General features: G+C 47.3%; 1 protein-coding gene across 1 annotated transcript; it reads left to right on the plus strand.

Annotated features, from left to right (window-relative positions):
• The first annotated feature begins 7802 nt into the window (after nt 1-7802).
• zgc:136858 (uncharacterized protein LOC678543 homolog) lies at nt 7803-20189 on the plus strand. The gene is made up of 17 exons (XM_056281719.1): nt 7803-8008; nt 8781-8955; nt 9938-10049; nt 11029-11135; nt 11284-11410; nt 14218-14338; nt 14646-14731; nt 15194-15330; nt 15847-15906; nt 16027-16090; nt 16203-16297; nt 16411-16539; nt 17900-18014; nt 18099-18236; nt 18516-18682; nt 18795-18877; nt 19638-20189. The coding sequence occupies exons 1-17, from the start codon at nt 7803-7805 to the stop codon at nt 19831-19833; spliced, it is 2118 nt and encodes a 705-aa protein (XP_056137694.1). The 3' UTR covers nt 19834-20189.
• The last annotated feature ends 1704 nt before the right edge of the window (nt 20190-21893 follow it).

The raw sequence follows: 21893 nt of genomic DNA on the forward strand, positions 1-21893 counted from the left end.
GGAAAACGTCAGATCCTGTTTATTGTCAACAGCATGCACATTATTGTAAGACAGGGAACATCAGTGATAAGCTGAGTGAAATCCACTTAAAAAAATGTAGATACTTTACTAATGGACAACGTAGGATCCATGTTTATAGCTAGTCAAAGGACAGAAAGGAATTCAAATAAGTTTGAATCAGTTCATCTGAATACAACGTTTATTAACAGATATGTTTCATCACTCAGCTAAGTGACATCTTCAGTCTAAACTGACTGCAGGTACCCCCACCCCTTATAAACAATACAGTACAATACAGTTGCATAACAACCAAAACCAACCAACCAGTGTCATATGGGTGACATGACCATTAACTAGAGTGTCAAAGGCCATTTGTACTATTCACAGAAGACTAGGAAATGTTGCAATCACAGCACTGTTAAGATGACGACAGATGTATAACAACCGAACCCCAACGACCAGTTTCATATGCAAATATGGCTGAGACCATTAGAGTTTCAAAGGCCATGTGCATTATTCACAGGGGATTTGGGAATGTTTGCAGTCACAGCCTTGTAAAATTGCGACAGATGTACTCTTAGGGCCCCCTCCTCGGTTCAGGGATGGTCGTTCCCTCTTAAAATAGATGGCCCCCTGATCTATGTTAAGATGGGGAGGCCATGTACGACTCCCCATTCAAACCATCGTTCCTACCTATCGGGTGTGCACATCCTCATCCCTGAAAGAGTGGCTACTGGCCTGTAGATGGGTGTAGACTGCAGAGTCCTGGCCTGACGTGTTAGCTCTGGAGCCACTCTCCCAGCTTGGGGGTTACAGCCTCTAGTGCTCCTATTACCTCGGGACTACTGTGGATTTCACCTTCCACATCCGATCTAGTTCTTCCTTCAGTCCTTGATATTTCTCCAGCTTCTCATACTCTTTCTTCCTGTTGCCGTCGCTTGATATTGCTACATCGATCACTACTGCTGACTTCGGTTCCTTGTGGACCACCACAATGTCCGGTTGGTTAGCCAGCACCTGCTTGTCAGTCTGGAACTTGAAGTCCCAAGGACCTTAGCAGATTCCAGGAACAACATCTGAGGTCTCTGTCCAGAAGAGTGCAGTCCTAGGAACAGCTAAGATACTCCACAGAACCCTCAAACTCCCAGGCCTCTGGTAGGGGACCCCAGCATGAGGATGACACACACCACCCAAGAGTGAGATTTATCACACACACACACACACACACACACACACACACACACACACACACACAGTGGTTAGTGCGGTCGCCTCACAGCAAGAAGGTCCTGGGTTTGAGTCCCGGGGTAGTCCAACCTTGGTGGGTTGTCCCGGGTTGTACTCTGTGTGGGGTTTTGCATGTTCTCCCCGTGTCTGTGTGGGTTTCCTCCGGGGGCTCTGGTTTCTTCCCATAGTCCAAAGACATGCAAGTCAGGTGAATCGGCCATACTAAATTGTCCCTAGGTATGAGTGTGTGTGTGTGTGTGTGTGTGTGTGTGTGTGTGTGTGTGTGTGTGTGGGCCCTGTGATGGCCTGGCGACCTGTCCAGGGTGTCTCCCCGCCTGCTGCCCAATGACTGTTGGCTCCAGCATCCCCACGACCCTGAGAGCAGGATAAGCGGTTCAGATAATGGATGGATGGATGGATATATATATACACTATATTTACAAAAGTATTGGGACACCTGGCCATTACACCTACAGGAGCTTTTATGACATCCCATTCTAAATCCATAGGCATTGTTCCCCCCTTTGCAGCTATAACAGCTTCCACTCTTCTGGGAAGGCTTTCCACAAGATCTTAGAGTGTATCTGTGGGAATTTTTGCCCATTCATCCAGAAGAGCATTTGTGAGGTCAGGCACTGATGTACTCAAAAGGGGGGAAGTGTAATGAAAAAAATTAGACTTACTCTTCTTTTGTTCAACTTCTGCTATTAGAGACCGTCTGTTTGTCCTGCACTTGCACTCTTGTTGAACTTCTGTTTTTAGAAACCACTTTGGGCCACGGCCGATATCCAAACGCAAACGAAGAACTGGTCCGGACTGACTTTTGATCTGAGGTGTAACCACCTATACGTTCCGTTCCCCTTTCCCCCTTTCCTCTTTTCTGTGTATAAACGTGACTGCTGGACTACCCCTCTTGGAGCTCCTCTGACAGACTGCATAGCACTCTGTTATGATGTTGCTCCTTCTTGCAAGAATTAAATTCAGATGGACAACTCTGCTTCATTTGTCTGTTATTGCAATTCTCACCAGAGACCTTGCAAAGACAAAATATTTTTGTTTCCACAACAGCATACAGCCTTATTTTTACCTGAAATATCAGAACTACTGTCGATTTGTTTTACTAAGTATGACAGAATTTTAATTTCTGGGGACTTTAATTTGCATGTGGATAACGCCTCGGAGGGCAAAGCTATGGAGTTTGTACAGCTTCTGCTTTCCTTTGATTTTATTCAACATGTTGTTGAGCCAACCTTGGCCACACCCTAGATTTAGTTATCTCTAGAGGCCTGAATATTGCTGTTGACAAGATTGTTGATACTGATTTATCAGATCACTACTGTTTGTTTTTTCCACATGATTGTCTCTGACTTAGCAAAAAACAACACAGAGTGTATCATAAAAAGACGTTTTCTTAGTCCTTCTGCAGTCATTAACTTCCCTCATCACCTTCGCAGTCTTCTTCTGTCAGCTGATATTTCCCCAGTACATGATAAAGTTAACCACTTCAACTTTAAACTAGTCAGCTCTCGACATAGTGGCTCCTATGAAAACTAAGGGAAAAAAATCACAGACTACAGTGATACCCTGGAAGACTGAGCAAATGTGTTTGCTCAAGAGGGATTGCCGTAGAGCAGTGCGAATGTGGGGAAAAAGTAAGCTTACAATCCATGGCGAGATTACACTCCCCATCTAACCTTACAGAGCTCGAGAGGATCTGCAGAGAAGAATGGGAGAAATACCCCAAATATAGGTGTGCCAAGCTTGTAGCTTCATACCCAAAAGGACTTGAGGCTGTAATCGCTGCCAAGGGTGCCTCAACCAAGTACTGAGTAAAGGGTGTGAATACTTATGTACATGCAATATTTCAGTTTTTATTTTTAATAAATTTGCAAAAATTTCTACAAAACCTTTTTCGCTTTGTCATTATGGGGTATTGTATGTAGATGGATGAGAAAAAAAAGGAATTTAATCCATTTTGGAATAAGGCTGTAACATAACAAAATGTGGGGAAAGTGAAGGGGTGTGAATACTTTCCGGATGCACTGTATATCCAATGTGTTTTCTGTGTTGTTTAAGGTAGCATAAAGACAATATTGGTATTTTTCATTGTGACAATTGACAATGCTACATTTTTCTAATTGTGTACTTTCTTAAAGGGACAATGCACTGTTTCAAATTGTTTATAGGGACAATGCAATGTTTATTGAGAAGCTTGGTGAACATGTAAATATGAAAGTTTTGGAAAATGCATTACAACATCGGACTTGACTGCAGCAACATCGTGTCTGTGTTTTGTTTCTTTCTATTCCCCCTTACAGGGGCGTAACACTTGCACGTTCTGCTGCTCTTTGTTTCACTAAAACCTGGCTTAGCGAATCCAACCCCGACAGCGGGTCAGCTCTCCATGACCTTAGAGTTACTGCCTGATACAGCTTCACTGTAGATGGAACTGGTGGCCCATCCTTGGTCATCTCTGACACTGCTCTGTCGACTGCTTCCTCTTCCACCAAAAAAAACAACCTGGTTGTTGTATCCGTCTTGCTGAACACAGAAAAAAAGCACTGAAGCATCAGAGATATCTGATCCCTTGCTGACATGACTGTCAGCCGTCCTCTTCAGGGCCCCTCCCACTCCATCCGGGTCGCCCTTGCTGTGGCATGCCTCAAAGAAGTTCCACGTTCCAGTAGTGACTCTTCTTCTGAACAACTCGGTACCAAACAGGAAAAGGAAATTCGCTCGTTGCTTGTACTGAGTGCAAGGACCATCACTATAGAAATTTTACTTTAACTTAATTGATTGGCTCCCTGTAAGTAATGTGTTTACATTGCAAAACTGAAAACACCTTCAGTAATTCCAACTGTAAAAATTAAAATCAACAGAACAGTATTATAATTAATCAACGTATATATCAGATACACATTTAAATTGGCTATTTCATTCAAACTTCTCACTCCTGTTACTCTTATTCAGTCCTGTTACCCTTCATACTAGGTACAGGAATTATTTTTTAGCATAGCATTAGAAAATGCATGAAATGTAGCCACATGGCATCAATGCTAATAGCATGAGAACATTTAGCACCTTCAAGTGGTTTACCAAGACTGTCTTTAAAAAAAAACAACACCGAAGGAATAATTTAGACAACAGGACTGCAGATTGACATTCTCATTCATACTTACAATATGAACAAAAATACAGAAAATAGAGCGAGAGAACTTAATGCTGGTCTTGCCATGGCCTCCAGGAGACTAGAATGGTCCTGATCTGATACACATGATCAACAGGCTCACGTGAGCCTGTTGATCATGTGACTTGTGGAATGTCCCAAATTTTTAGAGGGGGGAATGGGTCAGCTTAACAGGACTGAGTAAAAACATGACCGAAATGTGTATTTTAACTAACATTTAAATTTTCGATGAAAAAATGTGTTTTATGTCTAAATTGGAAATAGAATTGCACAAAAAAAAAAGATTGAAGGATTCTAATCATATTTCAGGGTTAAGTGTAGTATCAAGAGAGTGGGGACAGGCTAAACTCGTTTTTTTCAGTTTTCTATGTTTTTATAAAGGTTTTACATGATATGTCATAAAATTGCCATTAGGACAAAGTGAAGGACACTTTGCTTGATAATGTAATGTATTACACATATACTTTTAATGCATATTCATGCATATAATATCCTGGGGACACAAAAGGCACTAATTCGGCGGAATGGCTGAAATAACTGCATGCATTTGCAAGCAAAAGAATAACTAGATATCCAATGTATATATCCTACTTCTAGGACGTAATTGCAATATAAGAAAGTGTTGAGCATGAACACATTTCGGTAATAAAGTTTTTCCTATGAGCATCCATGTTTTTTTTATTTTTCATTAATTAATTAAGTAAATAGCATGAACAAGTTTGCTCAAAATTTGGGAACAATCCAAGTTCTGGGTTGTCTTGAACGCAGCATAATAATCATGATGGTACACGGTGTGCTGGCAGCCATACCAACATGTACCCTGGCTCTGCCAAATGTCGGAAGCTAAGCAGGTATGGGCTTGGCTAGTACTTGGATGGGAGACCTCCTGGGAAAATTTGTTGCTGTCGGAAGTGGTGTTGGTGGGCCAGTGGGGGGCAGTCTTCCCTCTGGTCCTAATGAAAACAACACATATCAAAACCCAGTGCAGTGACGGGCACACTGTGCTGTAGGAGGCGCCGTCCTTCGGATGAGACGTTAAACCGAGGTCCTGACTCACTGTGATCATTAAAGATCCCATGGCACTTATCACAAAGAGTAGGGGGACCCCCGGTGTCCTGGCAAAATTCCCAACCTGGCTCTCTCCCCCTGGCCACCTAATCATCCTCCCATGTAATTGGCTCAATGATTCCTCCCTCGCCACCTCAAGCTGATGTGTGGTGAGCGTTCTGGTGCAAAATGGCTGCCAGGCATCACCCAGGTGGGTGCTCCACATTTGTGGTGGTTGAAGCGAGTTACCCCCTTCAATGTGAAGCACTCTGGGTGTCTAGAAAAGCGCTATATAAATGTAACGATTATTACAATAAATGCAGGGTCAGGGTAGTTTGTGGTAGTGAGGGATGGTAAACAGGGCTCATCTGAAGTCATAACCAACTGGCTTCAATATTGTTTAACAAAATCTTGATGTAGACATTCTGTAACGATGCTCACGTAGGTCGAAGAGACCGTTTCCCTACAGACACAGTTGGCCGTGTCTGCGGGTGGGAAGCCGGATGTGGGTGTGTGCCCTGGTCGCTGCACTAGCGCCTCCTCCGGTCGGTCGGGGCGCCTGTTCAGGGGGGAGGGGGAACTGGGGGGGGGGGGATAGCGTGATCCTCCCACGCGCTACATCCCCCTGGCGAAACTCCTCACTGTCAGGTGAAAAGAAGCGGCTGGCGACTCCACATGTATGGGAGGAGGCATGTGGTGGTCTGCAGCCCTCCCCGGATCAGCAGAGGGGGTGGAGCAAGAGTGGCGTAATTGGCCATATATAATTGGGGAGAGAGGTCAGAGGTGAGTGTCACCAGCTGTGGCTCCACTGGTGCTCGGCAAGTAAACAGCTTCGGAGCCAGCATTGTGTTTCGCTTCACTTCACTCATTGGTTCCTTTAAGATTTTATTCGCCGCCTGTTTGGTTTGTGTTTCTGTGCCCTCCCAGAATCATCGCTGACACCTTGGGTTCATTCTCTGCCTAACTGTGATTTTTTCCCCCCCCTTTCTTCTTCTGCAAGTCCGGTGCAGATTTTTTGTTGAACGATAAGAGATAACGTTCGACGTCGCTATCTCTGCCTCCAAAAGAAACCCCCCCCCCCCTATCGCAGGCCGACAGAGGTCTAGGGTGGACGTTGTGTGTAAACAGACGGTTCAAAGTTTGGTCTTTTGGGGCCTTCTGGGCAAAGTTCTTGTTTTTTTTTGTGTTGTGTTTTGCAGAGCTGAAAGGAAAGGCAGAGGGGTAAGCACCGAGCTGAGCTTGTGGTGATTTGTTCTCTTTTCTAGTCATCTCTTGTTTTTCACCGCGCTCTCGCTGCTGTCTGGCAGCGTGCACGTGTGGGTGGAATGGGGGGGGGGACGCGTGTGTTCGCAGGTAACATGGCCGCCTGCCGCCGGGGCTGCTCGCTGTGTTGTTGTGGAGGGTTCGTCCACTCGTGTTGGAATTCCCCTTGATGTGAATGGCTGTGATTTGGGTTTTACCTCGCTCCTCGTTTACGCGGGCTCACGTTCGCTTGAGATTTAAGTGCGCGGTTAAAGCCGCCCTTTTGCACGAGATCGAGCCACGTTGCCGGGATTCTTCGGCTGTTCCCTCCTTCGCTACGACCGAGCCGGCGTCGGAGCGGTTGTGATATGTTGCTGAAAAGAGGCCTCGGTACGTGAGCGTGGTGAATCGGGGAGGGGAAGCGATAGACCCACTCACCTCTCCTGGCGGGGTTTCACCGTGTTGCTGTCAGCTCTGGCATTTCAGTGTCCGTTTCAGTTAGCAGCCCAACAAAGTGTGTGTGTTTCGGAGGGGGTGGGGGGGGGGGGGTCCCGGGTCCCGGGTCCCGGGGGCTCACTAACTGGGTCAGAGGAAAGCCTCACAATGGCTGAATTGATCTTTGGACGGGGAAAAACAAGGCGGGGTTTGATGCGACTGGGAAGGCCGAGTGTGGTCTTTTCCAACATGAAGCTGAGGCGACGCCCCCCCCCCCACCACCTTTGTTTTAACTCTGACATCCGCGTCCATCACGGCACGCCGTTGCTTCCGAGAGGTTAGGGATGGCGATGAAAAATCAAAGGTAAACCTAATAAAACGGGACGGGAGCCGAGGGGTCGCCGCAGGGGGCGGCGGTGGGCTTGGCGAGGCCTTTGTGTCGGGCTGCTGCGTGAATGAGAGGCGGTAGGAATGTTTGAGTGCATCGCTGTGGCTGGCGAATGATGATCGGCAGACATTTTTGCCGTCTCCTGTGTTCACGTCGTGTCCAGGGTGTCCTTGAGAGAGCCTGAACCGAGAATGCTGAGGACGGCGTCGGCGCACCTCGTGAGACGAGGACTGGTGACGCTTCAGGGGGGATCGTGCAAAACTGGTAAAAAGAAGCATGGTCATCAGCTTCGTAGACGCGCGTGTTCTTCATGGTTTGGGCTTATTTCCGAATGGCTATCTCAGTTCGGCGTCAACCTCTCCCCCAGACAGGCCTTTCCGAGTTCACCCTTCGGTCTCGCAGGCGGCGGCGGAGAACAGGCCGGTGGTTGCTCTGGAGAGCACTATCATCACCCACGGCATGCCTTACCCACATAACCTCAGGTACAGCATACTCCTCACGACCACGACCCACTAAAGTCCACCTTCAGAAACACAACACGGGTACGAGGAGGCGCCCGGGTGGCGTGGCGGTCTGTTCCGTTGCCTACCGGTACGGGGATCGCCGGTTCAAATCCCCGTGTTACCTCCGGCTTGGTCGGGCGTCCCTACAGACACAATTGGCCGTGTCTGCGGGTGGGAAGCCGGATGTGGGTATGTGCCCAGGTCGCTGCACTAGCGCCTCCTCTGGTCGGTCGGGGCACCTGTTCGGGGGGAACCGAGGGGAATAGCGTGATCCTCCCACGCGCTACGTCCCCCTGGTGAAACTCCTCACTGTGGGGTGAAAAGAAGCGGCTGGCGACTCCGCATGTATGGGAGGAGGCATGTGGTGGTCTGCAGCCCTCCCCGGATCGGCAGAGGGGGTGGAGCAGCGACCGGGACAGCTCAGAGAGCGGGGTGATGGGCAAGGTCCAACGGGGGGGGGAATTAAAAAAAAAATCTTAATGAGGGAGCTGTAGGAACCAGACATGTGTTATGTAACACGCCAGGCGCAGTACAGTACCCAAGTAAGTAAGTAGACGTGGGACGGTAGAAATTAAAAGCATAAAAAGTAAAACGTGGAGTGGAGTGGGGAGAGGAAATCCTGGAGGGAGACCTGCTGCATGCCGTCCCAGCTGCCAGGACTTCAGCGAGCTGTAGCCTAGAAACTGCAAAACTAAGTAACGGATCGTTTTCTCGAACCGTTCATCATCGTTTCCTCCCTCTGTTTCCTCAGGACAGCAAAGCAGGTGGAGGCTATAGTGCGGGCGGAGGGAGCCACCCCAGCCACAGTCGGGGTGATTCGGGGCAAGGTCCACGTGGGTCTCTCCCCGGAAGAGCTTGAATATCTGGCCCGCGGCGAGACGTCGCTCAAAGTTTCCCGCCGTGATCTGCCCTACGTCATCAGCAAGGTGAGGATGAGTCAGACCGGTCTGAAGAGCATCACACTCAGGCCCGGTTATAGACTACACTGATGGGGGGGGCTATGAGATATTGTGGGGGGGGGGCTTAATTGTCCCTTACCTTGAAGAAAGAAAAAAATACTTTCATGGATAAGATCTGTTATTTGACTTTGGCTCACTATGTATGAAACCTGTACTGACTTTCAGTGCTATTGTCCTGGTAAGTGTTATTTAATATTACATCACCGCTGACATGAATGACACATCCAGGTAGGGTGGCGGTCTATTCCGTTGCTTAGCAACACGGGGATCGCCGGTTCAAATCCCCATGTTGCCCCCGGCTTGATCGGTTGTCCCTACCGACACAATTGGCCGTATCTGTGGGTGGGAAGCCAGCTGTGGGTGTGTGTCCTGGTCGTTGCACTAGCGCCTCCTCTGGTCGGTTGGGGCGCCTGTTTGGGGGGGAGGGGGAACTGGGGGGAATAGCGTGATCCTCCCACGCGCTACGCCCCCCAGGCGAAACTCCTCACTGTCAGGTGAAAAGAAGCGGCTGGCGACTCCACATGTACGGGAGGGGGCGTGTGGTGGTCTGCAGCCCTCCCCGGATCAGCAGAGGGGGTGGAGCAGCGACCGGGACGGCTCGGGAGAGTGGGGTAATTGGCCAAGTACAATTGGGGAGAAAAGGGGGGGGGGTCAAAAAACAAAACATGTGGCGTTCACTTCTTTTTTAGTGTTCTTATTTGTTTGCCTACATCAGTTTTTGGATGTAATAGATGAATTGGGATTTAAAATGTCGTTGGTTGGGCCCGGCTGGGTGTGGGGTAATGTAAAGTTGAAGCAATCGAAGCCGCTGAAAATGATTGTAATGCAACATCTTCTAAACTTCTCTTCAAGATATTCGTTCGAATACATTGGTAACTTTGAAAATCCAAAGTGGTCGGTTGGCCTACCACGTGTTTCTTCATGTAGGTGGTCTCTATTGTTTTCTAAGGGTCTCTCGGGGGGCACCACTGTCTCTGGCACCATGATAGCTGCACATCGAGCTGGAATCCCTGTATTTGTCACGGGGGGCATCGGGGGAGTGCACAGGGATGGAGAGAATAGTGAGTGAACTGAGAATCTAACACCCAATTAAGTCGTTCTGAGTGCAATAACCACGAGGCCATACAGTCAGTACTTATCAACATTTCAACTCAAGTCTCAGTGTAAATACTGTTTAGCTGAGAACCACGACTTCATATTTATCTGCTTTTTCCCAAATACATAAATAGTTGTCTATATGTCTGATATCTCTTATAGATGTAAATATCATTTTTGTGCACTTGTCATGCTAACTCTTGCATATATAGTAGGTGTAGAATATGTTTTGCTAAGTGCTGTTAACCTGTCTCACAAGATCTTATGGACAGAGACTCTGTGAACATTATGCAGCATGCACACTTATTTGTATACAGACAGAAACGTCTCATCGTTATACGCAAAGAACACCAAACTTACAGTATGATGCACTTGGTGTTACGTCTAAATATCACAGGTAGGAGGGCATGCATGCAGGTAGCGTAGCTGTCTATTCTGTTGCCTAGCAACACGGGGATCGCTGGTTCGAATCCCCGTGTTACCTCCGGCTTGGTTGGGCGTCCCTACAGACACAATTGGCCCTGTCTGTGGGTGGGAAGCCGGGTTGTGGCTATGTGTCCTGCGCTGCACTAGCGCCTCCTCTGGTCGGTCAGGGCGCCTGCTCAGGGGGGAATAGCATGATCCTCCCACTTGCTACGTCCCCCTGGTGAAACTCCTCACTGTCAGGTGAAAAGAAGCGGCTGGCGACTCCAAATGTATGGGAGGAGGCATGTGGTAGTCTGCAGCCCTCCCCGGATCGGCAGAGGGGGTGGAGCAGCGACCGGGATGGCTCAGAAGAGTGGGGTAATTGGCCGGGTACAACTGGGGAGAAAATGTTCCAAAATAAATAGATAGATAGATAGATAGATATCACAGTTAGCAACACATGTAGTCAGATTTATGGTATGCAAAAACTTACTGAGCAAAATAAAAACTTCTAATCCAAGTAAATGTCCATTCTTCCAGGTCTGGATATCAGTGCCGATCTGACGGAGCTGGGCAGGACCCCCATCGCTGTGGTCTCTGCCGGGATCAAGTCCATTCTGGACGTCGGCCGCACCCTTGAGTTCCTCGTAAGAATGGAGAAGTTATTTACTCAAACGGTGTGGTTGATCGGGCAAATAGGTCTTACCCGGTCGGTTCGGATCGCCGCTCGTTTCAACTGTATTTGTTCTTTTCTGAATTCCAAAACGTTTTTTTTTTTACTCTGTCGTTTTGCAGGAGACCCAGGGTGTGTGTGTGGCCACCTATGGTACATCCAGAAGTTTCCCAGCATTTTTCTCTCCACAGAGCGGATTCACCTCCCCGTACTGCGTCAGCAATCCTCGGGAGGCAGCAGAGCTCATTGGTATGTCAACATATTGAAGACTACTACTACTGCTATGACTACTACTTTCGGCTGCCCCCGTTAGCGGTCACCACAGCGGATCCTCCGTTTCCATTTCTTCCCGTCTTCTGCATCTTCTTCTGTCACACCAGCCACCTGCATGTCCTCCCTCACCACATCCATAAACCTCCTCTTTGGCCTTCCTCTTCTCCTCTTCCCTGGCAGCTCCATATTCAGCATCCTTCTCCCAATATATCCAGCATCTCTCCTCCACACATGTCCAAACCATCTCAATCCTGCCTCTCTTAATTTGTCTCTAAACCGTCCAACCTGAGCTGTCCCTCTAATATACTCGTTCCTAATCCTGTCCTTCTTCATCACTCCCAGTGAAAATCTTATCATCTTCATCTCTGCCACCTCCAGCTCCGCCTCCTGTCTTCTCATCAGTGCCACTGTCTCCAAACCATATAACATAGCTGGTCTCACTACCATCTTGTAAACCTTCCCTTTAACTCTTGCTGGTACCCTTCTGTCACAAATCCCTCCTGACACTCTTCTCCACCCACTCCACCCTGCCTGCACTCTCTTCTTCACCTCTCTCCTGCACTCCCCGTTACTTTGGACAGTTGAATCCAAGTATTTAAACTCAAATGCCTTCGTCACCTCCACTCCTTGCATCCTGACCATTCCACTGTCCTCCCTCTCATTCACGCATATGTATTCCATCTTGCTCCTACTGACTTTCATTCCTCTTCTCTCCAGTGCATACCTCCACCTCTCCAGGCTCTCCTCCACCTGCACCCTACTCTCGCCACAGATCACAATGTCATCCGCGAATATCATAGTTCACGGAGACCCGTCTCACCTGATCTCGTCCATCAACCTGTCCCATCGCAATTGCGAACAAGAAAGGGCTCAGAGCCGATCCTTGATGTAATCCCACCTCCACCTTGAACCCATCTGTCATTCCAAGCGCACACCTCACCACTGTCACACTTCCCTCACACATATCCTGCACCACTCCTGCATACTTCTCTGCAACTCCTCATACAATACCACACCTCCTCTCTTGGCACCCTGTCATAAGCTTTCTCTAAATCCACAAAGACACAGTGTAACTCCTTCTGACCTTCTCTTTACTTCTCCATCAACATTCTCAAAGCAAACATCTCACCTGTAGTGGTTTTTTGTGGCATGAAACCATACTGCTGCTCGCTAACCGTCACTTCTCTTCTTAACCTAGCTTCTATTACTCTTTCCCGTATCTTCATGCTGTGGCTGATCAGCTTCATACCTCTGTAGTTGCTTCGGTTCTGCACGTCACCCTTATTCTTGATGTCAGCATATTGAAGACATTGATCTGCAAATTGCTTTTGATTCAAGTCCAAGCTCAAGTTGGTTTATTGTAAGCAACGTAGTCAAAGAAGGTTGAATCAGTTCATCTGGATACGTTTATTGACGGGTAGTTTCATCACTCATCTAAGTGACCTCTTAAGTTTAAATTGACTACAGTTGTCCCCACCCTTATAAACAATACAGTGCCTAACGACCGAAACCAACGACCAGTTTCAGATGCAAATATGGACATGGCCATCGGCTAGAGTTACAATGGTCATGTGTACTATTCACAGAGGATTTGGGAATGTTTACAATCACAGCATTGTAAGATGGCAACAGATGTACTCTTAGCCCCCCCCCCCCACTGCGCCCCCGGTGTTCAGGGATGGTTGGTCCCTCTTCACTTGACTTCCCGTTCAAACCAGTGTTCTTCCGTATCAAGGGTGTGCACATCCTGATCCACGAGAGAGTGGCCACTGGCCTGTAGATGGGTGGAGACACATTAGCTCTCCTGTGTTGTGCCGTCCTCTTGGCCGACGTCGGTTTAGTTTCCCCAATGTGCAAGTCACGGCAACCCTCCTGTCATTTAACACGTACACTATGTTGCTCACTTTGCGCCGGGGGGACCCGATCACTGGGGTGGACCAACTTCTGGCGCAGCATGTTTTGGGGTTTGAAAGTAACTGAGACGCGATGTTTGGAAAACACACGCCTCGTCTCGTTTTCTTAAAAAGCTGTGATTGCAAACGTTCCCTCATCCTCTGTGAATAGTACACATGACCATTGTAACTCTAGCCGATGGCCACGTCCATATTTGCATCTGAAACGGGTCGTTGGTTTCGGTCGTTGTGCCACTGTATGGTTTACAAGGGTGGGGATGCCTGCAGTCAGTTTAGACTGACGAGGTCACCTCGATGAGCGGCTGGTGACTCCACACGTATCGGAGGAGACCACCACATGTCTGCGTGGTAGTCTACAGCCTCCCCAGATCAGCAGAGGGGGGTGGAGCAGCGACCGGGACGGCTCGGAAGAGTGGGGTAATTGGCCGGATATAATTGGGGAGAAAAGGGGGGAGGGGGGGGTATCTTTGTACCTGAGGTAATGTAATTTTTGTAATGTCTCATAAGGAATTAAAGTGTGATAGGAGTCTTTCTGTATGCAAGTGCAAAAAGGTAAGAACTATAACAGTCACAAATCGATAACATATAAATTTAGTAAGGGTACGCCACTGTATAGTATCATTTGTTTCATATTCCACTTGCAGGGGACAGTATTGATAACAGACCATGTTACATGAGTATATGCAAAGGTTTGACAAGGGAATTATGTTGTAGAAATGACCTGAGCGTATGGTGTAGGACAACAGTGGTTTAAAATGCAATACAATATTTTCAACACTGACGAACGCGCCTAGATACGGCACCTGCACTAGCCCACATGGACTAAACGCTGTGAGGTTCATATGACACGTCTGTTTTGTTGTCGTTTAGCGAGCACCCTGTCTTTGGGCCTCCAGAGCGGTCTTCTGCTGGCGGTGCCCATCCCAGCAGACCATGCACCGGCGGGTCAGCTGATAGAGGAGGCCATACAGACTGCTGTGGCGGAGGCCAGGTGAAGGACGGTCTGTCTAGCGTTCAGCACACTCCTTCGCTTCTGCGAGCGCCGGCCTCTGCTGCTCCTTCCCCGCTTCCATTTCCTGCCTTCCACATAACTGCAGTGTGTGTGTGTGTGAGAGAGAGAGAGAGAGAGAGAGAGAGAGAGAGAGAGAGAGAGAGAGAGAGAGAGAGAGAGAGAGAGAGACACACAAGGGGAAACACTGTCAGAGTTATTTTACATGGTCACAGCAAACAGCAGAATCAGATAGGCCGTTCCTCTCCACAGGTGACATCATCTCCTGTTTTTAATATTGCTTCCTCAGTGTTAAGGGCGTCAAAGGAAGAGACGTGACGCCTTTCATTCTTGAAAATGTCAACCGGCTAACTAAAGGAAAGTCCCTTCAGGCTAGTATCCTTCTGAACTCTGAATAAACCCAAAAATAAAACACACACACACACACACACTAGTGGGCAATCTTATCAATCTCGCAGCAAAGGTACGAGGACATTGTACGTAGTTTGCCATGTCAAGGCAGTTGCTGCGTTGACCCGATCGTCGCGGGGCTGTAATTAACTGCTGTGAAGCAAAGTGTTAATGAGGAAAGCACACGTGTAGCATTCTTCACTCCTTCGGCAGCTGCTGTTGCCGTACCTTCTAACAAGGCATTTCTCCACCGGCGGCTCGACTGGAGGAGGTGCATAGTGGTGAATAGCAGACGTGTGTGGTTGCACCGCCCAGCTCCCTGGCGTGAATGTAAGACAGATTAAAGTGAAGGAGGACTAACGGTGGTGAAACCAGGCGGCCTCTCGGGGGTGACCTTTGACCTGGCTCGCAGTTAAACCCATTATCCTTAACCCGCTATGCTCAAAGACATAGCACTCGTTCATAACAATGCCAGGGTGGGTAGTCAGATAGCCTGCGCACTGTCGGAGCGGATGAATGGCAGGAAACTGGGACATAGTCGTCGGCATGTTGGAACGCCCCCTTCAGACTCGGAGTCAAATATTGTAAGTATTCAAGAAATTTTGGTACCACTTCACAACAAGACTACCCTTATAAAGTGCTTATTAATTGCTTATAATTACTTTATTAATTAGGTTGTGAACACTATAAATCACTGATAAGCTGTTATAACACATTAGATAAAAAGGGCAACAGTGACCTGTTGCTTGCCAAATAGTGAGTGAGCCCATATCTACCTGTACTGTTAAACCTCCGATCTCATTGTTTATTTAGCTAGCAGCTAGCCAGATCTGCTAGCAGCTAGCCAGATCTGAGATTTAACAGAATAGATAGATTTTAAAAAAAAGCGCAGCTGTAGCTTGGGCTTGACAACCGTTGCAGCTTTTTGTAATTGTTTATTAATGCTGTGTTTACAACGTAATTATAACCCCTTTATAATCCTCTATAAGGGTAGCTTATGGTAAAGCGGGTACCGAGCTTTTATTGTGAAATGTAAAATCAAGATGTGTTTTAAATATTATGAAAAATACCTTAATGCTACTTGTGCTATTCTGTCACAGGTGGTGATAGGGGGAATTAATGTGGATTTTATCGCTGAAGGAAAAACGGAAAAGCTTATTGTAAGTTGACATCCAAAACAAACATTTATGCGCCATACTGTAGATCATACATGGCAAGTAGTGTGTTGTTTTTTCTTTCTCCAGTATACTAAGAAGCCTTGTCCTGTTGTTTTTTTAAAGTTTGGACAGACTAACCCAGGAAGAGTCTATCAGTCATTTGGTGGCGTGGGACGAAATGTTGCTGGTTAGTTCTTATCAGATGGTTCCTGTGGAAACTTTCTGGTCAATAACCTGCAACAGACTCTTTGCAAGATTCTCCCAATTTGAATATGTTTTCTTCTTCTGTCTTATTGAAGATTCACTGAGTCGACTGGGCCATAGACCCCTGTTTATATCTGCTGTCGGGGCTGACTCTCACAGTGATGCGGTGCTGACCTACTGTAAACACATGGTGTGTGAGCAGAGACAAACATGTGTTATAGCAAAGCAAGGTGGCATCTCGAACTAAGGTAGAGTCTGATTTAGATATTTCGGTGTAAAAATGAGTGCCTTCTTCTTTTTAAGAACATGAGCGGTGTTGCCACGCTGGAGGAGCACAGGACCGCGACTTACTGTGCGGTCATCAGTGAGGGTGGGGAACTCGGTCTGGGACTGGGCGACATGGACATTCATGAGCAAATCACAGAACAGTATGTAAGTGGTATGACTCACCAAAGCACCCAGTCCACTTCGATTGAAGCTCGGCCCAGATTTTATGTTCTGCCTTTTCTCTATCTGTGTAACTATTATCTGTGTTACTACTGTATAACTGATGGGCAGACAGAAACAGACAAAGAGATAGATGGACAGATAGACACACGCACACACACACACACACACACACAGATACGGATTGATGGATAGACAGACAAAATGGATAGACAGATATACAGACACACATACAGACTAGTCCCTCTAGGGAGGTAATTATTTTCCTTAGAATCAGAAACACTTGTCATTTCATTTCATGAACTTGCGCACATGAAATGAAACAAAACATTGTTTTCCCCAGCCCACAGCAGTGCAACACAAAGACTAAACCACATCCAAAAACCACAAGAACACGTAGTATATCCAAACTAACACATATATCTAAAAAGAAAAAAGACAAATTTACTGTCCAGGAGAACGAACGCCAGCCAGGATGACAGTCGGAACTGCCGGTCTGCATGGGCTAGCAGTTAGCTTAGCCTGCCCCGCTTCTGCATCCTGTCAGACCGCCCTCGGTGTTTCCTCTTCAGGCGCAGCTCCGGTCAGGGCCGTGGTCCTTGGGCCCACAGGATGCAGCAGACCAAGCTCCCTCAGCCGATCCAATGCTAGCTCTCCCAGCCAGACCCCCTTTGACACACCTCCCCACACTCCGCACGACGACACTAAAAACACAGTCAAGGCTAAGTGAGGCTGCCACCAGACCGCCCACGCTGTTATCGGAACTGCCGGTCTGCATGGGCTAGCAGTTAGCTTAGCCTGCCCCGCTTCCACGTCCTGTCAGACCGCCCTCGGTGTTACCTCTTCAGGCACAGTTCCAGGCAGGGGCCGTGGTCCCTGGGCCCACAGGACGCAGCAGACCACGCTCTCCCAGCCAATCCAGGGTCAGCTCTCCCAGCCATCAAACGAAGACAAACTTAGACACAGATGGGGACAAAGACACTGCATGGACGGTACTGGGTGAGGCAGCCACAAATGTGAATTAACGCCGCCATCTTCCCACACTGGTACCGGGTGAGGCCGCTGCAAATGTGAATTTGCGCCGCCATCTTCCCACAACGGAAGCAGAACATGCATTCTGTTTAATATGCACTACTGAGCTTTAAGCATACCACACATTAACACAGTGCAGAACTTGAATACAGAGCAGAAACAAACACATGGATGCACACAAATACTCCTAATAAACCCAACAACATACACATCAACAGCAACAGCACAGATTCACCAATGCAGCATCATAGGTATGGTCAGTATGGTCCATTATTCCTTTTTTCATGATGCATCATTAAATTCCTCCCTACAGGTGGCGCAATTTGAGAAGCAGCTGTTGTCAGCCTCTCTCGTGTGTCTCGATGGCAACCTCCCCCTGACTACCATCGACTACCTTTGCTCTGTTGCAAAGAAGTGTGCGATCAATGGTAAGCGTGAAGAACCGGTTAGTGTGTTATTATGAATGGCACTGTCCACTGCTTCTGATGCTATGCCATCACTGTGCGCCCAAGTTTGGTACGAGCCGACCGATTCCAACAAGGCCTGCAAGCCCTTCCTGTCAGATTCCTGGAAGTCCCTGTCCTACACATCCCCCAACCTGGCAGAGTTGTGCACCATGAACAGGATCTTGGGCCTGCCCACGCCTGAAGGTACGCCTGAAGGTAGACCAAGATCACTCATCTCACCGGACTGAGTGGTCATGGTTCAGCTTTCACTCACATCCATCTAGCATCTATCTATCTATGTCTGTCTGTCTGTCTGTGTCTCACAAACAACCAGCTTAACTTTCGAGCCCTTTTTCAAACACACACACAAACAAACACAAGCACACAGGCAGGCTTTTGCTTTCAAGAGATGAGAAATATGATGAAATTGGCTGCAGTAACTGCATTCATGAGGATGTGGTCTTGTTTTGTGTCCTGTGGCAGACCTGCCGAGCTCTCTTGATGAGGTGCTGAGCTGTGCGCTGGCTCTCTCCCGCCCCCTGCTGAACAACCTGCACTGTGTGGTGGTGACACTGGGGGCAAAGGGAGTGCTAGTGTGCGGCGAGCATGAGGCTGGATCAGTCAATCTGCAGCCAAAAAAACAGCGGAAGGTGAGGATAACATGATGATGATGGTGATAAGGGTGGTGATGATATTGATGATGATGGTGATGACAGAGAGGAAGATTATCGGTTCTAACTAAGGCTGTCCCTGTATTTGTAGAGGGGTCGGCTGTGTGCACTCCACTACCCTGCTCTGACGGTCCCCAAAGAGAAGACGGCGAATGTCTCAGGAGCGGGAGATAGGTGCTGAGACTGCTCTCATTTCTCTTCATCTTTAAGTCAAGTCAGTTTTATTTGTATAGCCCAACATCACAAATTACTAATTTGCCTCAGTGGGCTTTACAGCAACACAACATCCTGTCCTTACACCCGCTCTTTACATTGTTCTCCTTTGATTTTAATGGATTCATTTGCCTTAAACACCTAAATTTTATCACCATAAGCCCTCTTTTCACTGCTAGTGCCCCCCCCCCCCAATACCCCACACGCCATCCCATCCTCTTACTGTCCAGAACACAGATGTGCTCTCTCTCTCTCTCATACACACACACACCACACTCTTTCACTCTCTCTCTCTCTCGCTCTCTCTCTCTCAATCAGAATAGGAATCTGATTTATTTGCCAATTGATCTTTCACATACCAGGAATCTCTTGATGCATGGCTCACTGTGACACTTGCACACAAGCACAAATTAAAAAAAAAGATTAATAGAAAAATATTTTCATTCATGGTAGATTTTCTGTTTGTCTTTGTAGGTGAACAAAAAAAAAAAGATGTCAATACGGTCTACATGTAGAGGTCTATGTATGACCAGGTTTGCAGTAGCAAATGAAATTATATATATATATATATATATATATATATATATATATATATATATATATATATATATATATTTACCTTGAAGCTAGTAAGGCAAGCATGCCGAAACGCAAAGGATACTGTCAGTGTGTATTTCAGTATCGGTAATATGGCAAATTCACACATATATTGTGCCTTCAGTCTTGCAGGTGGGATCATGGCCGGAATCCTGGGCGGTCGAGACACTGACAGCTGTGTATGGATGGGGCTCCTGGCTGCACGGCTCTCGCTCGCATCGCCACACCCTGTTGCCCCCATTCTTACCATGGACTCTGTGGACCCCAGTAAAATCCCGACTCAAACCTGGCCTAAACCTGTCTTCATGTGGATGGATTGAAATTAGAATTCATTGTTAATATTTGTTGAAAATACAATTGGAAATGTATTTGATTATGCATTGGCTCTTGGGGGGGGGGGGTCAGGATTGTGCATGTTCGGTTTTTATAACGGCTGCTAGTGAAACCAGAATATTAAACAATGAGGGAGTAAGGAAATAATGGACTAGAGTATAACGAGTGTCAGTGCCAAGCTAATTTTGTAGTTCTCACTCCTTAACCACATGCCCTACTCCATTAGGAAATAAAATGACAAGACAATTTAGACTAGAAGTGAATTCGCCTCCTAATCCCTCCTTTCAGAACATCAATTATAGATGATATACTGTCTCTGTAAAGTAGGAATAAAACACTTGCACGGATGAATTTTGTTTAATACATTTTCTTTCTTACCTGTGGAGGCATGGCGGTGTTTAGGAGAGATGGCAGTGGAGTTTTTAACCAGATTGTTTAACACAATCTTGGAAAGTGAGAGGATGCCTGAAGAGTGGAGAAGAAGCATACTGGTACCGATTTTAAAGAATAAGGGTGCTGTGCAGAACTGTAGCAACTACATAGGTATAAAGTTGATCAGCCACAGCATGAAGATATGGGAAAGAGTAATAGAAGCTAGGTTAAGAGGAGAGGTGATGATCAGCGAGCAGCAGTATGGTTTCATGCCACGAAAGAGCACCACAGATGTGATGTTTGCTTTGAGAATGTTGATGGAGAAGTATAGAGGAGGCCAGAAGGAGTCACATTGTGTCTTTGTGGATTTAGAGAAAACATATGACAGGGTGCCGAGAGAGGAGGTGTGGTGTTGTATGAGGAAGTCGTTAGTTGCAGAGAAGTATGTAGGAGTGGTGCAGGATATGTATGAGGGAAGTGTTACAGTGGCGAGGTGTGCGCTTGGAATGACAGATGGGTTCAAGGTGGAGGTGGGATTACATCAAGGATCGGCTCTGAGCCCTTTCTTGTTTGCAATAGTGATGGACAGGTTGAGGGACGAAATCAGGCAGGAGACTCCATGCACTATGATGTTTGCGGATGACGTGATCTGTAGCGAGAGTAGGGTGCAGGTTGAGGAGAGCCTGGAGAGGTGGAGGTATGCACTGGAGAGAAGAGGAATGAAAGTCAGTAGGAGCAAGACGGAATACCTATGCGTGAATGAGAGGAAGGGCAATGGAATGGTCAAGATGCAAGGAGTGGAGGTGACAGGCATTTGAGTTTAAATACTTGGGGTCAACTGTCCAAAGTAACGGGGAGTGCAGTAGAGGATAAGAAGAGAGCAGGCAGGGTGGAGTGGGCGGAGAAGAGTGTCAGGAGTGATTTGCGACAGAAGGGTACCAGCAAGAGTTAAAGGGAAGGTTTACAAGATGGTTGTGAGACCAGCTATGTTATATGGTTTGGAGACAGTGGCACTGATGAAGACAGGAGGCGGAGCTGGAGGTGGCAGAGTTGAAGATGCTAAGATTTTCATTGGGGGTGATGAAGAAGGACAGGATTAGGAACGAGTATATTAGAGGGACAGCTCAGGTTGGACGGTTTGGAGACAAAGCAAGAGAGGCAGGATTGAGATGGCTTGGACATGTGTGGAGGAGAGATGCTGGGTATATTGGGAGAAGGATGCTGAATATGGAGCTGCCAGGGAAGAGGAGAAGAGGAAGGCCAAAGAGGAGGTTTATGGATGTGGTGAGGGAGGACATGCAGGTGGCTGGTGTGACAGAGGAAGACGCAGAAGACGGGAAGAAATGGAAACGGATGGCCCGCTGTGGCGCCCCCTAACGGGAGCAGCCGGAAGTAGTAGTAGATATTTAAGCTTGCCTCTCCCTCGTACATTGTGATGTTGACAGTATTGTTTTTGTTTTACTTTTGTTTCTTTCTTTTAATATATCTGATGTTGATGTCTTGTGTATAAATACGAGATGTTAAAGTTGACCAGTTCTCTACGTGTTAAATCGACTGATATATTTCTCTGCACAATATTTTGTAATTCTTGAAATTTGTTATTTAAAAAAAATATGTCGCGCTAGCTAGCGTTACTGCAGCTAGCAGTAGCGCTAGCGAGCAGCTAGCGCTACTG

Source organism: Lampris incognitus, chromosome 6, assembly GCF_029633865.1.
Source record: "Lampris incognitus isolate fLamInc1 chromosome 6, fLamInc1.hap2, whole genome shotgun sequence".
In the NCBI taxonomy this organism is placed as follows: Eukaryota; Metazoa; Chordata; class Actinopteri; order Lampriformes; family Lampridae; genus Lampris; species Lampris incognitus.